This window comes from Onychostoma macrolepis, chromosome 22 (genome assembly GCF_012432095.1).
Source record: "Onychostoma macrolepis isolate SWU-2019 chromosome 22, ASM1243209v1, whole genome shotgun sequence".
In the NCBI taxonomy this organism is placed as follows: Eukaryota; Metazoa; Chordata; class Actinopteri; order Cypriniformes; family Cyprinidae; genus Onychostoma; species Onychostoma macrolepis.
In genome coordinates, this window is record NC_081176.1 from 17428102 (window position 1) to 17451476 (window position 23375).

The following is a 23375-nucleotide window of genomic DNA, read 5'->3' on the forward strand; positions in this document are numbered from 1 at the left end:
GAAAGTAGACCTGACCATGTAATCATTGAAATGCAAAAAAAAAAAAAAAAAATATATCACATCTGATTATTTGGAATCAATGGCGGAACAAAATAAGTGTTTTACACATGTGAAGCCTGTTCAAGGATTTCTGTGCCTGTGATAAACTTAATAGATCTTTGAAAAGGTGTACTAAAACACCAGTAAGACAGTTATTATGAAATTATATGTTTAAAATTTCATGAAATTATAGCTTCCAAATTAGGTTTGGCAAAGTGGTGTCATTCAGTTAGGCTTTGGCATTTTGCCCCCCAACAGGCTAAACAAAGCAAACTCTTTGTGTAATGTGTCTTGATATTTAAAACACAACTTGTGTATATCAGCCTATTACTACACTGGGGTCTATATCTAGCTGCCACTTGTAAAATCAAACTGACACATAAAGCTTCCATTCTTAAACACCATTGTATTCTTTCCCTCCTTAGAGAAAAAAAAAAAAAAAAAACTGTCTAAAGTCTCTACAAATGAAGAAAAAAAATTATTTTTGTGGCTGTGCCACAAACCAATGCCAAAAAGGAATTAGCATTGTGTGTTTTATCGAATTGCCACACTGCTTGAATATAAAGCATGTCCAAATGGCTGCCTATGGTTTGATAACTGTGTCCCACACATGATGTGTAAAATTTGTGTAGGTGTCTCCAATCAATGAATATGCTTTGCTTCAGCAAACATTAGGGAATGGGAGGGAACAGGGTATCCATGTTTTGACCTGTGGCTTCAGCCAAGCGAAACTCTCCTTTTTTCCTTCTTGCTAATTAATATTTCAAAACAATCATCTTGACAAGCGTCAGTTACCACCATCTCTTGAGACTATATTCACGCATTTGTTAAATAAAACCACTAATTCCTCATTTAAGACTATTATCTTGTCAAACTACAGTGCAAGAAAGCATAGGTGGTACACAAGGTAAAATGGAGGGATTCTAAACTGAAACTGTATGCCTTTTTAAGTGCCACATTTCCTGTGCATTTCTGGTTGGTTGCTTATCTATGCCTTAATGAGCTTGGAACACCTGCTTAATTCTGTCTCTTTCAGAACACTTGTCTCTGTGGTGGCCTATAGGGACCAAAGCACCTGCTGACGGAGTCTGCCGAGCTGTCTCAAGAGTCATCGGTTCTTTTCTCCACAACCTCTCCTCCTGCTGTCAAGTCTCTCACAAGTATCACAGTTTCTGCTGTGCTGACACCCCCTTCCAGTAGTCTAGAATGTCATGGAGATCCTCATCCTTTGCAAACTGCACTTTCTTTCGAAGAGCATGGCCAGCGGCTATGTAGGCCTCCTCACGGGGGCTTTTCTTGTATGGTCGGAAGCGCTCCCAGATTTTAAGCGTGCTCTCAGAGGAGTACTCAGGGCTAGAGGAATACCCCGAGTAATTGTGGTGGCGGGGAGAAAGCTGTGAATAGGCAGTGTCCTTCTTGGTGCGAGTGAGAGGCTTTAGAAAGGAGACTTTCTGGGCAGGGGAGTCAGTGGCACCCTCATAGTAGAGGGCGGGGAAGGAGTGTCGGTGCTCTGAGCAGTGGTAGTCTGGGTGCACCTCCAAGTGGTGCTGCTGAGCTGTGCTGCCCCCACCTCCGACCACAACCCCACACCCACCCGAACCACCACTGCCACCACCGGCTCCCCTCCACCCCCGCTGCCACCATCTCCTCTGCCATTACTGACTCCCTGAACCCCTATTAAGGGCAACCTCTCCATGGGCTCCCCGCACCGAACAGGGCTGCCTTTTTCAGGGTACTTGCATGGCTCTGTGCTTCGAGGGTCAGGGACATCCAGACTGAAGACCCGAGCACTTTTGACAGAACCACCGGAAGAAACGCTGCAGCGATTTTTGACAGAGTTGATAGGAACAACTGCAGCATCTGCACTGAGTTGCCTCTGCAATGGCCGTGATGCTGTAGCTGGGGGTGGGTCCCTGTAGGGAGGGGAGAGAAACCCACCTCCACTGATGCCGGGCCGCTCAGAAAGGGGCAAAACAAGAGGAACAGGTGGTGGAGGACGGATTTTAGGGGACGACATGATCTGGCATGTCTCTGTGATGGTAGGGGAAAGTGGAATTAGCCCCCTGGCTAATGAAGGGACACTAGGAGGTGGTGGAGAGGCAGTGTTATCTGCTGTAGTTGCAGTGGCCGCAGCTGCTGCCACAACAGCTACAGAGTCTAGTTTGAGCGCATCAATGCAGTTATTGATAATCTGATTTACCTTGTCCACCTCCTTGGCAATGGTGGAGATCTCCGAAGTTGAATCTCGGCCATCATCATCAGAGTCATCTCCTCCATTAATCCCATTTTCATCCCTTGTGATTTCATCCCCTGACCCTGTTACAACTCCATCTCTTACTCGCTCCTCTCCTCCTGCTGACGTTCTTACATCCATGTAGTTGCCCTTATTGGCGGCCATGGCTTCTGAGAAAGCTGTAGCCATCTTCTCCACTTGTGGAAGGGAAGAAAGTCGAGAAGAGGTGGTATTGGCTGAACTATGGAGGACGCCCAAGCTGGAGGATGCTGACTGGGACAACTTGCCATGGTGGTGTTGATGATGGGACTGGTCATGGAGTTTCTGCAAGGCCGAAGGATCCTTCGCTACTGCAGCAGCTGCTTCTGGCCCATAGCGCATCTCCAAGATAGTTTTCTTAACACTAATAGACTTTTCCTTTTCCTCCTGCATTCGACGCCTACGCAAGCAGTAGTACACCAAGCCCAACACAATGACCATCCCAAACAGGCAGCCTAGAATGGTCATAATGTAATGGGTGGTGGTAGAAGGGGTTGCTCGCAAGTTATCAGGCCCCGGATCCCGAGTTGCAAAATACAGACAAGTGTGATTGTACCGCTGGGAATTGCGAATGGAGGCAACACAAAAGGTGTAATTTGTGTGGGGCTTTAGGTTGTTTAGTCTGACAATTTCTTTCTTGTTCTTTAAGTTCATGACGTCTGACACATAGGTGTGGTTGTACTGCACTAGAATATACATCTTACTGTAGGGCTTGGGTATTTGAACCAAGAGGGATGCGGAGGAGAGGGCGACCATTTGTAACTTAATGGTGGGGCTGTACGTTGGGTCTGTGGTTGACGAAGCTGTGGGCTGGTGATAAGGTCCCATCTGATCATAAATATCCATCCCCATCCCAGAAGAGTCTAAGTCAGGAGGCAGGGCTGTTATGCCACCAACAATCACTCCATCTTTACACATGGATGACAGGATAGAACGAGCATTTCTTCCATGATTACCTCTAGGACTCAGGAGAGGGTAGCCAAAAAGTTCTTTTGGGGTCTCACACTGGAGCCTGTCATAGGTGTGAGTGACGTTGTCAAATGCCTCTAGCCAGATAAGGAAGCCATACAACTCACAGCCACAATGGAAAGGATTTCCAGCCAGTTCACACACTATTAGCCGTCCACCCAAAACAGTGAAGGTGGATGAATCCAGCCTTGTTAATTTATTAGAGGAAAGATCGAGACTGCTAAGGCTTGGGCACTCCCAGAAGGCATTGGTTGCAATTACCTCAATAAGGTTATGCTGCAGATACAGGCACTGCATTCGACCCAACCCTCGCAGCATCCCCTCGGTGAGGTTGGTTAGCTTGTTATATCCCAACTGCAAGACCTGTAGATTGGCCTGTCCTGCGAAGGCACCATCCTCAATGTAGGAGATTTCATTCTTGGTAAGGTTGAGGTCAGTAAGGTTGGTGAATCGGCTGAGGGAGCTGAAGAAAATTGCTTTGAGCTTGTTCTCATTCAGTCGTAAGTCATGGACGGTGTTGTTAATATGCTGTGGGATTGTCTCATATGGAGGCTGGTTCTGACTGCAGATTGCCAGCCACACATAGCCTTTATCCCCCTCAATTAGCCAGCAGTCACCCCTCACAAAAGAAGGTGCATGGAGGAGGAGAAAAATAGGGAGAGAGAGGATGAGAAAGCAGGGTGGAAAAGCACAAGATAAGCTGAACCTGCAGGCCATTTTTGAGCAAAAACTGGATTTGTTTTGATCAAGGTGGGAAATGAAAAAGGTTAGGGCTCAAAATAAGAAAAATGATCACAGGAGATGGACGGCCAATAGGATTACAAAGACACAGGTTCTGGGGGGGAAAGTGTCTTGAGGGCAGTCACAGATGTTCAGGGACCATAATGCCAAACATAGTCCCCATTTTACGTGGTCCGTGTTATAGGTTTATAGCGTCGCTTGCCACAGCTGTAACTCATGGTCTTTGACTTCTTGACTGCTCTCCTTTTGAATCACTGAGCAATGCTTTCAATCTGTTAGTCTTTGGATCTGTACAAGAGACAAAGGGTGGGGAGAGAAAATTGAGAAATTAATGATTATGCTTTGATTATAAACAAAACCAGGTTTAGAAGACCATTTATGTATTCAAATTTCTAAAGCCATGAAACTTTGTCTTTACTGTGCTAGTTTTATAAGTTAACAATGTTTGATTATGTAAAACCATGTTGCTACAACTAAACAATAAAGGCTCAAAATTGTTCTAAAAGAAAACATAAATGACAGCATAATTAGGGACCAGAATGTAGAACAGCCATTAGTCTTTGTAAGTCACTGAGGTTTAACTATGCCTCTGAGGATTCATTTAGGATTACCATTATCCAAACAACACAATTCTACGTGTCACTCTTTTGCAGGAAAAAAAAAAAAAAAAAAAAGTTGCTTTCCTTGGTTATAAACCTGCATAAAATATTAAATAGTACATGAAATAGTACAGCTAAAGTGGCTTAACAAAACAGCAATGTGCGTGTTTATATGTGCATGTGAGTTACTTGGTATATGTAATTATGCATTGGAAAGTTTAGGCTGGTAAGCTACAGGTAGTGTCATAGTAGTGTACAGGTAGTTTCTAAATGCCACAATACCAATATTGTCCCAGCAACTCCTTTTACAATCATTAGCAATTAAATACAGTACAATGTTAACAAAACTTTACTTGCCATGTGGTATATTTTAGTTCTTTATATCCATTTGACACTGATATCAAGCCTCAGGTTAATTTTGTAACTTCAAAGAAATCTGTCTAATAAATCACTGAGTGCTCAACAGGCCTCCTGCTAATTTATCCATTTCTTTAGACTGCCTGTGTACTGAGACACCACTCACTCACATGCTTTGAATTAAATCACACAAAACAAAATTAGAATAATTCTTTACATTAGACTACAAATATTGTCATGAAATCGTGCATAAAACCCAAGCCCCACCGCTCAGCCACTCAGTCTAGAATTCAAGCATCCAATTTTACAATAGTCACTTCTCATTCCTAAAGCCCTCAGAGAAACAGAGAACCCGTTTCCCCTGGTGCCCAAGCTCAAGATTGAAATTGACAATTCAATTCCTCAATTGACGTCAGCTGATTTACCACTGACCCTCAGAGTGTGTCATAACCATGGGATACTCTCGTAACTGTCAATCTTTCAGTCCATCAAACTGAAATGTGTGTGCGGGTCTTTTCATCTCTGTAGGAACATTAGGTAAGGAGTTTTAAAACTCTTTTACATCAGCCTCATTAAATACTCACAAATATAAATTACACCCAAGGAAATGCGATAGGAATGTTTGTATGCAACTGGATGTATCTGTATGGCTATGAATGTATGCATGTAAACATGTTGGTTATGTCAAGGGAAACGTGCAGTGCTTGCAAATAACGCAGAAGACTTTTATGCAAATTGAATGTGAAGAGATGTAATTCTAAAGGGAGTATTAATTACCCCGTTGACGAGAAAAAAGCTTTACATAGCACTACTTGAACAGCCGTAATTGTGAAAGTTATCCTACAACGGCTGCATAATGTAACTTCAATATGCCAGATGATTGTTGCACATTAAACCAACAAAAGATATTATACCCAGTGGAATATCTCAAACACCTTCAAACTATTAAATGTTAATATCCCACAATGCATGGGATAAACACAGAATGATGAATTCATGGTGCTTGCTAAGGGGTTTAAAAATTCCAGCCGTAGGTATTAAATGCTAACATGCAATGAAAGATATCGAATATTTCCATCGTTGTTGACCAGAATTTTAAAGATATCACACTGAAGACCCACTGAAATAATACTGGGGCATGTTGTCACAATGGAATCTGCCAATAAACAGGCTTTTCAGTAAATTTTAGCTAAATGGTAAATTCCATTTTAAAAGGACTTTTGATTTAGAAACGTATAATTATAGTTATATCTTTTCCTTGTGACAACTATTCCCAGATCAACCATATACATTCAGTTCCTCTCTTTATAGCTTTCGATGCCAGCAGTTTAACCTCCTTCTCATCCCCAGTCACATCGGCTCATTTTCATCCTTCTGTTCACTGAGCTCTGACCCCGTCAGATAAAGATCTAATTAGATAGTCTACTCAGTAATGCCTAGAGAAAACACTCCACCAGTTATTCTCCTCACTGAGAAGGTCTATCCAAATACAAGGTCACCTCAATATTACAGCAGAGGCCTCAAAGCAGCATTTTAACACATAAGATAACTATCATTCCCTGCTGATTTCATTAAAAACAACCTCTAGAAACACAACACTGACTGAAGGGCCATTTGGCTTCCAGGGATTTAAATAAAGTAATAATACAAGAGTTAAAAGATCTCCCAAATGTAACATCACAGCAGGTTTGAAAAAGCAACAAATTACAATAAACACCATTCTGAGCTTTTCCTGAGTGAGTGGGCATTACAGCGCTACTGGCTTACTTTGTGCACTAGATGAGATAAAATGTGACCAAAAGAGGGCAAAACCTCCCCAACATTTTAACAACTTAGTAGCTTTTACAAGCAAATGACTGTTCAGTGCCACAGCGCAAGATATTTTTAGAAAAATCAAGCTACACATGACTAACTTAGTGTTCTTTTCTGGTATAGGAGAAAGTTTTTTAACAGCTTTAAGTTAATCAAAGATGCAAGTACATTTTGCATTCAAAATCCACTTAGCTCAAAATTTAAACCTCTGTTCAAATGGGAATAATGCATCTGTGCTTATGCAAAGTTGTATTCGCTATACGCTTACATTTCTATCCTCATTCTTTCTTCCTGCCTTGTCTTTTAGTGGCGGCATTGTACGCTAGGAGTTTATCGCTATTGTCCTTTCAAAAGACAAAAATAGCATGCGCTAGCAACAGCAAGGAAACAATTAAGACCTTCTCTTTCTTCCTTTATTCTGCCAAGCTTCAGGCTTTTGTAGAGACCTGAAACCCTTTCCATTTTCTCACGTCGTGTTATCACACAGCGTATCTGCGATTTAATTAGGACCAGAGGCTAATGCTAATTACAGCTTGTGAAAGCAGGTGGACCAGACTAGGAGTTACTTTAGAGAGACTTTATTGTCTAAAGATGAACCTCTCAGGGGAAGAGAGAAAGACAATAAGACAGCGAATGAGATCAGATGTATTCACACCATTACATGCAGAGAGCAGGCAAAGAAAAACATTTCAGCCAAATGCTATGCTAGCCAAAGGTCAAACAAGAGGTGCTACGCATGTTGAGTGATGGGGAACTTTCTTCGAAATGGCACTTTTTTTTGACATGAGGCAGCTGAAGCTAATTTCCACCTTACCTGGTGCTTCTTTTGGGGGGGAAAGTGACCCAACACATGTGGTTGTCACATTGCATATATATGTTGACCTTTAACGCTGAAGTAGCCTAGAGGAGTTATTGCTAACTCACCTAACAAAAACCAATGACCTGTGCAGGTTGAGATAGTTAAAGCTGTAGCATGTAATTGCTTTATTTTTTATTAAAATACTTATTTCTCCAGCTTAATCTGCAGAGACAACTATAAAGCAACCCATTCATTACCCAAAAAAAGTGTAAACGCTGGAGTTTTCAAAATATTGTTTGTTTGAGCAGACTAGCCCAGCATAGCAACAGTGAATCAACCAATGGTGTGATTTTGGGGTGGGGCTGTTTGGTTGACCAAATGGCAGATGTGTTCGGAAAACATGTTTGAAAACATTCTTCACTTGTCTCATTTTATTTAGGAGAACAGCAATTACACATTCACCAGAAAAGTCAAACTTTCCTCATATGGCCAATTTTAATTTAAAATGACTTTGTCTTGTCACTGCAAATTACTACCAGAGTGAACCCCCTCAAGTAAGTGAGATATGATATCGGTATCAAGCAGTATGTATTGCTCATTAATTGATTACTTTAAACAATAACCCTCATTTATAGGGGCTTTAATGCATAACAATCAAAACATTGCTTTTTTGAGCAAACTAGACCAACATAGCAACAACGACTCGACTAATGGTGTGAGTTTGGGGTGGGGCTTTGTGTTTATACCAATAGCAGATGTTTTTGGAAAAACAGTTTAAAGATCTTGCTTTTTGTCCTTTTTGGACACTTGTGGAGCAGCAATTATACATTTCACCAAAACCAAACTATTCTCAACTTTTTTGCCTTAAATTGGCATTTGAAATGACTTTGTCTTGTCACTACAAATTGCTCCCAGTGTGAACTGTGAACGCCTCAAAAAGAAGCGCAATATCATCAATATCTAGCAGTACTTTTTGTTCAATAACTGATCATTTTAATGTGTAAGATTCACAGTGAGCACTGGTTTTGGTCGGTTGATTTCCAGCTGTGGTAGTATTCTGAAAATCACCACTATTTGTCATTTCAAGCTCTTTTAAGTGCTTGATTTTTCTTTTTCCACCCATCAGCCACTGCAGTGTGCACTTGTTAGAATACCAATTTTATCTCCAAACAGCAGCAACATAGACTGCCTGGAGTGGAAAAACTTTTCCGAGGAAGGGGAAGAACATGAAACAATCTTAGAGAGTGTGTTGATTTCCCTTTCACGCACCGACAAAGAAAACCCCACCGTTTTCCTGCCGACTCGCTACATACGCAGCACGCATTCAGAGAAAGTAAATTCAGTTGTTTTGTCTGAGGCAGTCGTCTGAGACATCAAACAGCCCTCAGGGTTGTGGGATCACGGAATTGCCAGAGCTACGTTCACCCCGAGAGCAAAACTGACACGGGCAGCCACAGGGGCATTCAAACAGCCAAGAAACAAATTTGTCTGTGTCAAAATGCCCAGACGCTGCCCTGTCGCTCTGACATCCGATGACCTACATGGGACTAAGGCCCCAGAGGGGGCAGCAGCTTTAACTTCCTGAATTGTAATTAGTGGCTCCTCAACCTCCAGGTCTTGACTGAGAAGATTGGGTTTTTCAAAGTGCCCTTAAATTCTGCTTCATATTATAACTTAATACGTCTCGCCCTCTTCCTCTATTTCTTGTACAGTATGTCAGCAACATTATGTCAGTTCGCTTGCCAGAATTTGAGTGCAGGGAGAGGATTTGAAATAATTGCTAAAATTCACTATGGGGTTACACAGCGATGCTGCACTTTCAGCACAGCCTCTTTTATCACCTGGCAATTTCCACAAACTGGGTACAAAAGGAAGTGTCTGAAAATCTCAAATAATGTTTTAGAAAAATTGTCAGTGAAATGAGGTTCTTGAGGTTCTCAGTAAATGATTTGCAATTTTTACAAAATCCATAACTGCCTAAATGCATTGTAAACCTTTAATGTACAGTTTAAATAAAACAAACAAAAAAATCAATCTGTAGTATTTAGTAAAAATATTTTGAAACATTAGAACATACATACATACATACATACATGTATATACATACATACATACATATATATATATACACATACACACACACACACACACATACAGTGGGTACGGAAAGTATTCAGACCCCCATAAATTTTTCACTCTTTGTTATATTGCAGCCATTTGCTAAAATCATTTGTTCATTTTTTTTTTCCTCAATGTACACACAGCACCCCATATTGACAGAAAAACACAGAATTGTTGACATTTTTGCAGATTTATTAAAAAAGAAAAACTGAAATATCACATGGTCCTAAGTATTCAGACCCTTTGCTCAGTATTTAGTAGAAGCACCCTTTTGATCTAATACAGCCATGAGTCTTTTTGGGAAAGATGCAACAAGTTTTTCACACCTGGATTTGGGGATCCTCTGCCATTCCTCCTTGCAGATCCTCTCCAGTTCTGTCAGGTTGGATGGTAAACGTTGGTGGACAGTCATTTTTAGGTCTCTCCAGAGATGCTCAATTGGGTTTAAGTCAGGGCTCTGGCTGGGCCATTCAAGAACAGTCACAGAGTTGTTGTGAAGCCACTCCTTCGTTATTTTAGCTGTGTGCTTAGGGTCATTGTCTTGTTGGAAGGTAAACCTTCGGCCCAGTCTGAGGTCCTGAGCATTCTGGAGAAGGTTTTCATCCAGGATATCCCTGTACTTGGCCGCATTCATCTTTCCCTCGATTGCAACCAGTCGTCCTGTCCCTGCATCTGAAAAACACCCCCACAGCATGATGCTGCCACCACCATGCTTCACTGTTAGGACTGTATTGGACAGGTGATGAGCAGTGCCTGGTTTTCTCCACACATACCGCTTAGAATTAAGGCCAAAAAGTTCTATCTTGGTCTCATCAGACCAGAGAATCTTATTCAGGTGTTTTTTAGCAAACTCCATGCGGGCTTTCATGCGTCTTACACTGAGGAGAGGCTTCCGTCGGGCCACTCTGCCATAAAGCCCCGACTGGTGGAGGGCTGCAGTGATGGTTGACTTTCTACAACTTTCTCCCATCTCCCGACTGCATCTTTGGAGCTCAGCCACAGTGATCTTTGGGCTCTTCTCCCCCGGTAGCTCAGTTTGGCCAGACGGCCAGCTCTAGGAAGGGTTCTGGTCGTCCCAAACGTCTTCCATTTAAGGATTATGGCGACCACTGTGCTCTTAGGAACCTTAAGTGCAGCAGAAATTTTTTTGTAACCTTGGCAAGATCTGTGCCTTGCCACAATTCTGTCTCTGAGCTCTTCAGGCAGTTCCTTTGACCTCATGATTCTCATTTGCTCTGACATGCACTGTGAGCTGTAAGGTCTTATATAGACAGGTGTGTGGCTTTCCTAATCAAGTCCAATCAGTATAATCAAACACAGCTGGACTCAAATGAAGGTGTAGAACCATCTCAAGGATGATCAGAAGAAATGGACAGCACCTGAGTTAAATATAGTGTCACAGCAAAGGGTCTGAATACTTAGGACCATGTGATATTTCAGTTTTTCTTTTTAATAAATCTGCAAAAATGTCAACAATTCTGTGTTTTTCTGTCAATATGGGGTGCTGTGTGTACATTGAGGAAAAAAAATGAACAAATGATTTTAGCAAATGGCTGCAATATAACAAAGAGTGAAAAATTTAAGGGGGTCTGAATACTTTCCGTACCCACTGTATATACACACACATATACATATACATATACATATATATATATATAGTGGGGCAAAAAAGTATTTAGTCAGCCACCAATTGTGCAAGTTCTCCCACTTAAAAAGATGAGAGAGGCCTGTAATTTTCATCATAGGTATACCTCAACTATGAGAGACAAAATGAGAAAAAAAAATCCAGAAAATCACATTTTAGGATTTTTAAAGAATTTATTTGCAAATTATGGTGGAAAATAAGTATTTGGTCAATAACAAAATTTCATCTCAATACTTTGTTATATACCCTTTGTTGGCAATGACAGAGGTCAAACGTTTTCTGTAAGTCTTCACAAGGTTTTCACACACTGTTGCTGGTATTTTGGCCCATTCCTCCATGCAGATCTCCTCTAGAGCAGTAATGTTTTGGGGCTGTCGCTGGGCAACACGGACTTTCAACTTTTCGATGGGGTTGAGATCTGGAGACTGGCTAGGCCACTCCAGGACCTTGAAATGCTTCTTCACGAAGCCACTCCTTCGCTGTTCGGGCGGTGTGTTTGGGATCATTGTCATGCTGAAAGGCCCAGCCACGTTTCATCTTCAATGCCCTTGCTGATGGAAGGTTTTCACTCAAAATCTCACGATACATGGCCCCATTCATTCTTTCGTTTACACGGAACAGTCGTCCTGGTCCCTTTGCACAGAAACAGCCCCAAAGCATGATGTTTCCACCCCCATGCTTCACAGTAGGTATGGTGTTCTTTGGATGCAACTCAGCATTCTTTCTCCTCCAAACACGACAAGTTGAGTTTTTACCAAAAAGTAAAAACTCAACTTCCAATCCTCTTCTGGATCATCCAGATGCTCTCTAGCAAACTTCAGACGGGCCGGACATGTACTGGCTTAAGCAGGGGGACACGTCTGGCACTGCAGGATTTGAGGCCTTTGTTACTTTGGTCCCAGCTCTCTGCTGGTCATTCACTAGGTCCCCCCGTGTGGTTCTGGGATTTTTGCTCACAGTTCTTGTGATCATTTTGACCCCACGGGGTGAGATCTTGTGTGGAGCCCCAGATCGAGGGAGATTATCAGTGGTCTTGTATGTCTTCCATTTTCTAATAATTGCTCCCACAGTTGATTTCTTCACACCAAGCTGCTTACCTATTGCAGATTCAGTCTTCCCAGCCTGGTGCAGGTCTACAGTTTTGTTTCTGGTGTCCTTTGACAGCTCTTTGGTCTTGGCCATGGTGGAGTTTGTAGTTGGACTGTTTGAGGTTGTGGACAGGTGTCTTTTATACTGATAACGAGTTCAAACAGATGCCATTAATACAGGTAACGAGTGGAGGACAGAGGAGCCTCTTAAAGAAGAAGTTACAGGTCTGTGAGAGCCAGAAATCTTGCTTGTTTGTAGGTGACCAAATACTTATTTTACCGAGGAATTTACCAATTAATTCTTTAAAAATCCTACAATGTGATTTTCTGGATTTTTTCCCCCTCATTTTGTCTCTCATAGTTGAGGTATACCTATGATGAAAATTACAGGCCTCTCTCATCTTTTTAAGTGGGAGAACTTGCACAATTGGTGGCTGACTAAATACTTTTTTGCCCCACTGTATATATATAAAAAGAGAATCACAATAGTTAACAGGGCTGAAAATGCAGCCTAAAATAAGCAATTTGGTTGTTTGACCAAATCCTGGTCAAACAACACTTTTTCTTCAGTATTTCTTCAGAAAACTTAAAAAATAATGACAAAAAAAATCTCGTGTGACTACTTTATCTATACTATATACTACACCTAACCATGAACAGATGTAGGAACTTTCTTTTTCTCGGTTGACCACCCTCTTATCCTGAGGCAGACATTTTAAAGTAACATAGGTGATAATACAGCATCTCTACTCTCTTTCTCTCTCTTCCCATTCTGCCCTGAGGGAAAAGTCTGGTAATAAAAGCCACTGAAGCTGCATACATCAGACATGGAGAAGGAAACACGCCCGATCATATGCTGTGGTGAAATTTAAACTTATGCTGCATACTATAGTGAGAAATTATGCTTTACACCAGATTATTCTGTCCAAGAGCCAGCTATTTACATAGGAACATGACATTTGTGGCGGCTGCTGGTCTTTCAAAGAGGGGAAGCTCATTTTCAGCTTACATCATAAAAATTGTCCATTTATTTATACGTAAATTCTGCCCTATGTTCCTTTTCAAGAAAATGCTCTGTGACCCTGTCGTACCAACTAGGCGTCTTTTCCAGTGACGCTAGCCTAGCCTACTGTATGAATGAATGAATGAACAAACAATCTAAAAAAAAAGATATTAAACACGACGGAGGAAATGTGGGAATTAGGTTAAACTGAAACAAGGAATGTAGTGTATAATAGGGTTGTCATGATACCATAAAAATGTCTTACGATACTATACCAGCTTAATTATAATTCAATTCTACAAAATGAATCAAAATTTAATAAATAAATAGATGTAAGTGAAAACAGACAATATTATTCTCTGAATACTTAATGTGAATGAATGACTGGCTATTGTTATCCATAAAATGATCTAAACAAAACTCATTTTAGCATTGCACAGAAGCTGCATGAAGTGACATTTAGATGTGGCATTTATTCATTTAGACTGTATTTATAATTGCATAAATAATGTTATGAGATTAATGTTTTAAATACTAAATTCTGAATATAGAAATATGTAGGAAAATAATGTAATATGCCTACTTTTAGACGAGAAACTTAAAAACGGCCAGCAGGTGGCAGAAGTGGTCATTCAAATGATTCTTTCAAAACGGCTGAATCCTTCAGGAGTGAATCAAATGACTGTTTTTATGAATGGCTCAGTGAATCAGTGATTCGCCCAAGACAACGCGGATTTGGATCAAACACACAAACGAAACAAAAACAGCACTCTTGCTCGTGTCGTATTGCCTAAGTGTCAGGAGCATTTTTTGCTCGCATATCTTGAAATTTCCGAGTTAGCAGCATGTATATTAAAACATAACATTATAAATGAATAAAAAAAAACATATAATGATTGATAAGAACCAAGTGCAAAGCCGCTATGGGACTGAGCTCGAATAGCTTCAGCGTCAGTGACTTTTTATAGTACAAAATCGCTGTCAATCAAAAGGAGATGCAGACCCTCCAATCATCACGCAGAAGCCCGGAGTCCAGGCACGCCCACTCCTCCATTCACCCCCAGAGACGCTGAGCGTCCGTGGGCAGGACATAATCACAGCATTTATCCAATAACCGTCTAGTTTTGAAGCACTGAAAAAAACTGTTCAAAGCAGCCCCATTGAAATCAATGGACGCTAGGCTTCAACGGAGAAATGCACTGACGCTACGGGAATGTATGAGAAGGTAATCGAGTCAGCCGAACTGCTATATGTAGCTGATTCTGAACGAACTCGTCTTCGAGACGAACGTGTTCTAACGCATTTTTAGTCAATAAAATGTTAACACAATAGTACATATTTGACCATTAATTTTTTGACATTATAGGGGAAGCCGAGCTTCCCTTGCAGTCTTAAAGAAATCCCCACTGCATTTGACTAATATGGAAAGTTACTAAAACTCAGTTCACAGACATTAGGGACTTTAAGCAGCCTCCACTGCTGGAACGGCAACGGCATTCCAACGTCATATTGTGCGTTCGCGACTTCAACTGCTACTTCGTGGCGTTCTACTGTAAACGTCTACTAGCGGAGAACAGCTGCTTTGCCGTAGTCGAAAAAAATCTTTAGCGTAATTAGCTTAAGTTTAAAACATAATCAACACAGATTAAATGAAAGACTAATGGTAGAATCTTATAGTGATGGAATTAAATGGTATATACCATAAAACGCAACATTTAACTACATAAGCTGTCACATTGTAACGACTACGGCAAAGCAGCTGTTCTCCGCTAGTAAACAGTTACAGTAGAACGCCACGAAGTAGCAGTTGAAGTCGCGAACGCGCAATATGACGTTGGAATGCCGTTGCCGTTCCAGCAGTGGAGGCTGCTTAAAGTCCCTATTTAGGGGCGAGTAAAACTGTACATTAGCACAATACGAAAAGGAACAATCTGGTCCTGAATGCTGACGGGTCAGGATTTAAACGAAACACCTTGCTTATATAAAGTCAGCACACATTCAAGCACTGTTCATCTGTCTATATTCTTGCTTCCGGGTAACAGGCCAAAATGCATCCTTGACATCTTTGAAAACTGATGCATTGTGTACAGCTACTCTGAACTTCATGCCCTACAGGAAGGAATCTGACGTAATTTGGCGACAGGTAAAACGGTGAGGTCTCATAAATAGTCATAAGTGCATACTTCTGCCCTGGCCTGTGGAAACCTCTTCAACCTCTTCTCTCCTACCTCGGAAAGAGCGATACTGCACAAGCACCTGCCGGTGATGATAAAACAGCTCATCACCAGCCTCTTGTCTGGCTTGAGTGAGCGTGAGTCACCATTTTACGACAAAGTACGATGAAACAGAAGCTTCTGTGCGGCCCTTGGTGAAGCGCTCAATCGCACCTAATTTAACAAAAGCGGTAATATCACAAGCACTCTAAGCGCTAATTGACCGTTTTATCGTACATGATTTGGGACATTGTGAGATGCCAAGAGCATCTGTGCATGTGTTTGGGGTATTCCACGTAACTTTTTAAAGTAAGCTTGAGTAGAGTAGTGTCAGCGCTTTAACTCAAATGCTTTAACTAGCTACACTCAAATGCTATTTAATATGTATATGTATATGAATGCAAGTGTCAAACAAATTACTGACATAAAATGTTTGTTACCATTTATTACTATCATTATTTCTTCAAGGACAAAGATGATGAAACAAAAAAGTGCATAGTGATGATAATTAACCAAATTTAACGCTGAAACTTGACCTGTTAACCAAAAAGAGTAAAAGGTATCAACAACACATTAATGAAGAAAATCTACAAAGAATATGATTGTTTCAAATAATCCAAATTATAGTGAAAGTAACTATTAGTCAGAAACTGAACTAGTCAGAAACTGAAGCGCTTTACTAATGGGTTAATTAACTCATCCAAACATATTCTACACATATAAGATGAATCAAATATGAACCAAAAAAAATTATTACAGTTTACATTTGCATAAAATTATGCAACACACGTGAACTTGAACAAAGTTAAACACTAGTCAGAATATGCAAAGGCCTGTTCACACACTAATAACAATAACTGTAGCGACAATTATCCAGTTTTAACATCCACACCAATACAAAACATTGTTTATTAGAAATGCGAGCTGCAGTTTTCTATTGTCTGCCATTTAAAATGTGCAAGATTTTGATTGGCTGTTGATGTTTTTATGGTTCATTAGCAGAGTTGGGTATAACGCGCAACATGTTACTGTATTCTAATTACTTTTCCTGGTAACTCAGTAATGTAATGTTACATTTTAAATTTATGTAATTTGATTACAGTTACTAATGTCAATAAAATTATGTTACTTAAGTTACAAATGCAGTGTTAAAAAATATCTTAAGTAACATAATATGTAATATAATATAAGTAAAAATCATGTTTTGCGCATCAGTATGCCCTTTAAAAAAATCACTGGAGATTGTTACAGAGTCCTACAACATTTTGATGCAATGAAATGTTGCCTATCATATTTCAAAATGTATTTTAGTCTGCCATTGTAGATTGGGAAAAGTTCAGCAAGTGAATGTCACAGTTACACTAAAATAAGTAAAAATAAATGACTCATCTGAATGAGATCCTCCTCTTGATTAAGCCACGTCACATCGTATTATTCTTCTGAGGTAAATTCAAGGCTTATTCTTCACAGCGCTTCTTCCAAAAACGAGAAGTAGCCGAGATGAACTTCTTCATTTTTTACATTTACATTACATTTACTCAGGCATTGTTTAAATAAATACAAGCTAGCAAGGGAAGGAATAAATAAGGAGAAAGAGTTTTTTTTTTTATGTGTAGGGTGAAGTCAAGTAGTGTCGAAAGAGATGAGTTTTCAGCTGTTGCTTGAAGATTGACAGGGATCCAGCACTCCGAATATGGGTGGGAAGATCATTCCACCAGCCAGGAATGGTGACCGAGAATGTTCTGGAGAGTGATTTTGAGCCTCTTTGTGATGGTACCACGAGGCGTCGCTCACTAGCAGATCTCAGACTTCTGGAGGGGATGTAGATTCTTAATAGTGAGTGCATGTAGGCGGGTGCTGAGCCTGTGGTTGTTCTATAAGCAAGCATCAGTGTCTTGAACTTGATGCGAGCTGCGATTGGTAGCCAATGCAATGAGATAAGGAGAGGTGTAACATGGGCTCTTTTGGGTTCCTTGAAGACCAGTCGTGCCGCCGCATTCTGAATCATTTGTAGAGGTTTGACTGTGTTTGATGGAAGTCCAGCCAGAAGAGCATTGCAGTAGTCCAGCCTCTTCATGAATCGTTCTTTGTTTACAGAGGTGATGTGAGCGTTTACATGTTCGTGCGTCTCAAGCCTGGTTTCGCGTGGATGATTATCTTATAGCACGCGATGTGCATGGGCATGATCACATTATTGAGCTCAGACGGGAAAGACTGTACTTCGCGTTGGTTTCATATGGATTTTTTTTAATCAGAGAATATTTGTTTTTGACATTACTTCATTTAAAAATAGACAGCTTAAAAATAGCTTTCTTTAGATCTATTTCTCATGTCATTAATTTTGTTCATTTTAGTGACTCGTTTCAGGAAGATATTCGCAGAGACTAAGAATGCAGAAAGTGCACCCTATTTGTTTTCTTTATTTTACAAAACCAAAAAAAAAAAAGAAAGAAAAAATTGCTGATATTGTGTATAGCCTATAAAAAAAATACTTACGTAATTTTTCAGTCAATATTAAATTAATGAAAGAACTAGGAGTATCACTTTGTAGTGTATTTTTTAGGTTTGATAACTTGAAAGAAACTTGAAAGTACAGCGATTAGTAATCTGATTATTTAAATGCAGTAATCAGTAATGTAATCAAATTACAATTTTAAAGTAGTAATTAGTGGACTTACTTTTTACTAAATTACTTTGAGTAATTTACCAAACACTGCTCATCAGCTGGGAAAAAAAGGAGTCATGAAAATTATTTTTATGGCATTGCTTCTCTTTGTGTGGAATCACGATTCTCATAGAATTAGAATGTTAGTTAAAACTTTATAGTTATCATAATTTTTGTCCTTGAACAGGCCTTAATTCATACACTAATAGATGTACAATAATCTTTAAAAACTTTATATTTGGTAAATGATGATACATGTTTAAATTAAAATATTAAACATTTGAATATTGTTTAAACCCAATTAACTAACCTGTTATTTTCGTCAACTAAAATGATGCCAAATGACAAAACTTTAACATAATTTAAAGGATATTTTCAAGTGCAATAATGGACTAAAACAAACAAAGTCAAAATTATTACTGCTATACATATACTTTCGGCCATGAAGTTTGATTCAAACATCTGTCTGCATTTCAATCCACAAATTGAAGTGAGCTGACAACCAGTAGATCTCAACAAAACCACAAGGTGTTCACAACTGAGAAAGAAAGCAAGCAAAAAAAAAAAAAAAAAAGTGAGGATGCAGAGAACACTAGCTATACACAAACACACATGCGTAAACACACTGTTTCTGCACACAGCAGACAGGATGTAGGTCATGTTTGGCCAAAGGCTGCGTTGGAAGGGTTGATGCGCTCATTTGTGCTGGGCGCAGATAGTCTTGTCATGTTTCATCCACCCTTCCCATGAGACAGGCTAACAAAACATTGGGACTCGGAGAGGCAAGACCGGCAAAGAGGAAGCGTTCCGTGAAGGTTATCTGCCGCCCGCAAGATTCCTGATCCACTTTGAGCTCTATATCCTTGCCGGGCTTGCATTTCTGTCCATACTAGTTGAGCCACTATAAATTTGGCTGAAGCTGCTTGGCAGTGGTTATGTTGAAACGGCCAATACACCTGACGACTGCAAATTGTGGTAGTTCGATACTAATTTGTGTGGTGGTGTGGCTTAGTAATTAAAGATCTAGAGTGGAAAGGCTGTAGGTTTGAATGCCAGAACAAGTGATTCATGAGTTTGTACCAGTGTAGCCTTGAGCCAAAGTTACCCCAAATTAGCTCCAAGGGGCGCTGTGAATGTGGTGAAGTTAGTCCGTAAAGGTGCAGTTATTTTTTACCATTGCTTGGCCAAGTTTTGCAGACAAAATTGAGTCATTCCAATAAGCATCCGTGCAATCAGGAGTTTCATGTGAGGGTGAAAAAAATTCCACATGCAGATTTTGCTCATTTGTTGGTCACTTGAATTCACCCAAAAATGTAAGTTTTGTGGCCTACCATACAGAGAGATTAAGTCAACTAGCAACTAAATAGACAAGAAAACACAACATGCTCTGCAAGAAAAACCCAAATGCTAGCCTGAGGATGGGAGGCAATCGTCTGGAGTTGCTGTGAATCTGCAACGAAGCGCTGACTCTTGGTGACAGTCAACATGTGTTCTCCAGCAAGTCGCATTGGTTTGAAGCTAACATGTTAATGCAACCAGATTTTAGAGCTGCAACCACAGAGCTGTTGCTTTTTCACTCTATGAGCTTATTAAAATTGTTCATCAATTTTTATTTTTATTTACTACTATACACATTAAATATTTATGAAGAATCTGAACTTTCAACAGTAAATCGACATGCTGGATTTTTTTTTTTTTTTTTTCCTCTAGTTTTCATGGGACCAAATAGTTCATATGTTTTCTTCCATGGAGCACAAAAGCAATGCTGCCATTTTTTCATAAAATATAAAGGAATAGTCTGAAAATGTACTCACCCTCAAGCCATCCAATTAGTAAGATTAGTTTGTGTCTTCATTGGAATAGATCTTGGAGAATCTTAGCATTACATCACTTGCTCACCAACGGATCCTCTGCAGTGAATGGGTGCCGTCAGAATGAGTGTACAAACAGCTGATAAAAACTGAAATTAAAAAGCCATAATGATAAACTTGTTTCTAACAAATCTGCGGCTTTTGATGGACTGGAGTGGTTTGGATTACTTGTGGATTATTGTGATGTTTTTATCAGCTGTTTAGACTCTCATTTTGACGGCACCCATTCACTGCAGAGGATCCATTGGTGAGTAAGTGATGTAATGCTAAATTTCTCCAAACCTGTTCAAATGAAGAAACTGTTGCTTTAAATTACTTTTTTGTTGTGATGTAAAAAAAAAAAAAATATTCATTGGGTTGGAAAAGCTAGTAAAACGCTTTTAAACTTCACATCTTCTCAGTAACAGCACAGGTTTCCCTTTCACAGTAGCTCATGATGAATATCTCTGCACATCCCATGATCCTTTGTGACACATCACCTTGTCAGCGGATAAAACAAATCAACTGTTTATAAAATTACCCCTCTCTCCGAAATCCATCACTGATCATTTTCCGCCTTCAGTCACAAAGATAAAATCATCTTGCGACAGATGTTCACTTTAGATCGCAGATCTATTGAAACTCAAACAGAGCAATGAAGTCTCATGAATAAAAGAAAGCGTAATCAGAAAAAAAATTGAGCAGGTAAAGAATAGGTGAGTGAATGATCACGGTGTCGAAATAGAGGCCATCAGTCACAGCAATGCTTATTTACATGGCTGTCATCTTCTCCTCTGTATGACTTACAATTCCAGTGACACCTACAGTATGCCTTCATCTAGAAAAGAAACCACTTTTGACGATATGCAGTGTCAAGTTGCATTTGTTCTCGTCATTCATTGACTTATAAAACTAAAAGATTATAACTACTTTTTGAAGCTTGAAAGCTCCAGTTTTTGCGCTTTGCATTTGCATGCAAAAGACAAAACAGCACATTTATCTAATGCCGAGTTCACACTGCACGATTTTCAAACTCGTCGGATCGCTGTTGTTTTCACACTGCGTGACTATCTGGGGTAGCATTCAGTCGCTGTTCTGTTCACATTGCACGATGGATCGGCGACAGGGGCTTTCACATTGCACGATTTCACAATAGGAAGAATCGCCGACCACTCTGTCTGATCCGCAAACTGCGTTTCACAACAAAACACACGCGAGAAGTGATAAGGAAATAACGCGAGAATCCGCATGCGTCAGCCCGTTGTTCTCGAGCTAGACTGGAAGTATTTAAAAAAAATATAGCCTGCAAATTGTCTATGTGCTGATTTCCAGCTACAAAAAGAAAAACAGATTATGCAGGAGGGAGATGCAGGGAACAGGGATTGTGTTCTGGTAAATAATAATTTGCAGTAACTGTTATGCTGATGTTGCGGCTGGTCAAGCCTTTGTGCTCGTTTTTGTATGATATAATTGTACATATTAAAATACTGATATGGTCTATAACTCCTCACGGAACTTCCCTCTGCCCTGTATCTTTGTCTCTCATTGGCTGAAGGTCATCGTGATGTAGTTTTCAGTCAGAAATCATTGCACACAGCCTGATTGTGAATCGCCGACAGCTCCAGATATTTAGCATGCCAAATATTTCACAGGCGTCGGCGACATGTCGGCGATTCCCTCAGATCGCGTCTGTGATAATTCACACTGCGCGATTGTCACTCGCGTGAACGAGCTCCGATTTGCCTCCGATGTCGGGCATTTGTCGGCGATTTATCAAAACCTGTCGGCGAGTGAAAAATCGGGCTAAAATCGTGCAGTGTGAACTCGCCATAAGTATCTCCTTTTGTGTTTCACAGATACAAGAAAGTCAAATGAGCTTAAAATGACAAGAATAAATTATGCCTAATCAGTTTTCTATTTTGTATTTTCTACCCTTACCCTAGCTAGCTAGCTAAGCTACAACGCTAACTGTGTAATTTGCATACTCTGGCTACACTGTAAACAATACCAAAAAACCTGATTTAGAGCTAAAATACTGAGTACTAAACTGGCACAGCTGTTTAGTGAATTTGTCCGAGTAAATATTCAAATAAACAATTTGTTTGTACCAGTTCACTGAAATGAACCAACTTGCTAAAATCAGAAAACAAGTAGCATCCGTACATTTAGCTAAGCAAAAAAAAAAAAAAAAAGACTCTTCTGATACTTTTAAAAATTACTCAGTCAAGCTTTTTCCTTAGCTTTAAACTCAAAAACCTCACTACAGGGATCACTCTCACAACTTATTTCACTTATTTAAAAAAAAAAAAAAGAGTGACATTTCCCTGCTCTACTGATCCTTTTATTGACATCCTGTAAGGTTTAAACTCCCATGATTCCAAACTCACTGAACTACAAAAGCAAAGGTTTCTCTCCCTATACAACCATCGGATAAAATCTGTTCTTGCCGTGTGTTAAACATTTTGGCAAAGCATAATATTATACCATGTATAATAAAAAGCCATGTCGTTTATTAAATGAGAAGAGAGAGAGAGAGGGGAAAAAAAACAAAACCTTTAAACAAATTTTGTCGTCAATATTGCAATTTTTGGCCTAGTTGAATAAATGAAATAAAATATATAAAAATAAAATAAAATAAAATATATTAAAAATAAAAATATATTGCATGTAGGAAATTTATTATTATTTTTTCTTCAGGTGACTGAAAAACAGCAGGAGTTTTAATTTGTCTACTGTTTCAAGGTTTGAGAGCGTGTCGTCCACAGTCTCATTAAAGAAGATGAATGAATGAGTGCCGATAGAGTGCTGCGTTGAACAGTAGGGGGAATCGTTCATGTGGACACACGTTTGCATATGTGTGTGCGCTAGAATTTTTCTCAATGTCTGTCAGGCTCAAACATCTCTTCACCCCCAAATCTAACAAGAGAGGAAAGATCCAGGACAGTCTTTTCATTGCATACTCCCTCCAGGCAAAGATGACATTCACAGCACGCCGGGTGGACTAATCACGAAGAAAACAGTCTTTTCCTTTTAACTTAAGTAAGAGTAGCGTCTCACACTGGCAAAGTCACACTAGTCCTCAGCTGAGTCTCTCCAAGAAGTGAGACTGTGAAAATTAAAACACCCACTGACATAATGCTACATGAAATATGGGTGACATTTACAGTGTTATGAATAAATGTTCCACATTTGAGGTTCCTGT

General features: G+C 39.9%; 1 protein-coding gene across 1 annotated transcript in view; it reads right to left on the reverse strand.

Moving 5' to 3' along the window:
* Positions 1-499: 499 nt before the first annotated feature.
* The window catches only part of elfn2a (extracellular leucine-rich repeat and fibronectin type III domain containing 2a), a 136827-nt gene continuing 113951 nt past the window's right edge, over positions 500-23375 (reverse strand). Inside the window, 2 exon segments of the mRNA XM_058760212.1 lie at positions 500-1663; positions 1666-4309. Coding sequence (XP_058616195.1) covers positions 1203-1663; positions 1666-3997 — 2793 coding nt within the window. The 5' untranslated portion in view covers positions 3998-4309 and the 3' untranslated portion in view covers positions 500-1202.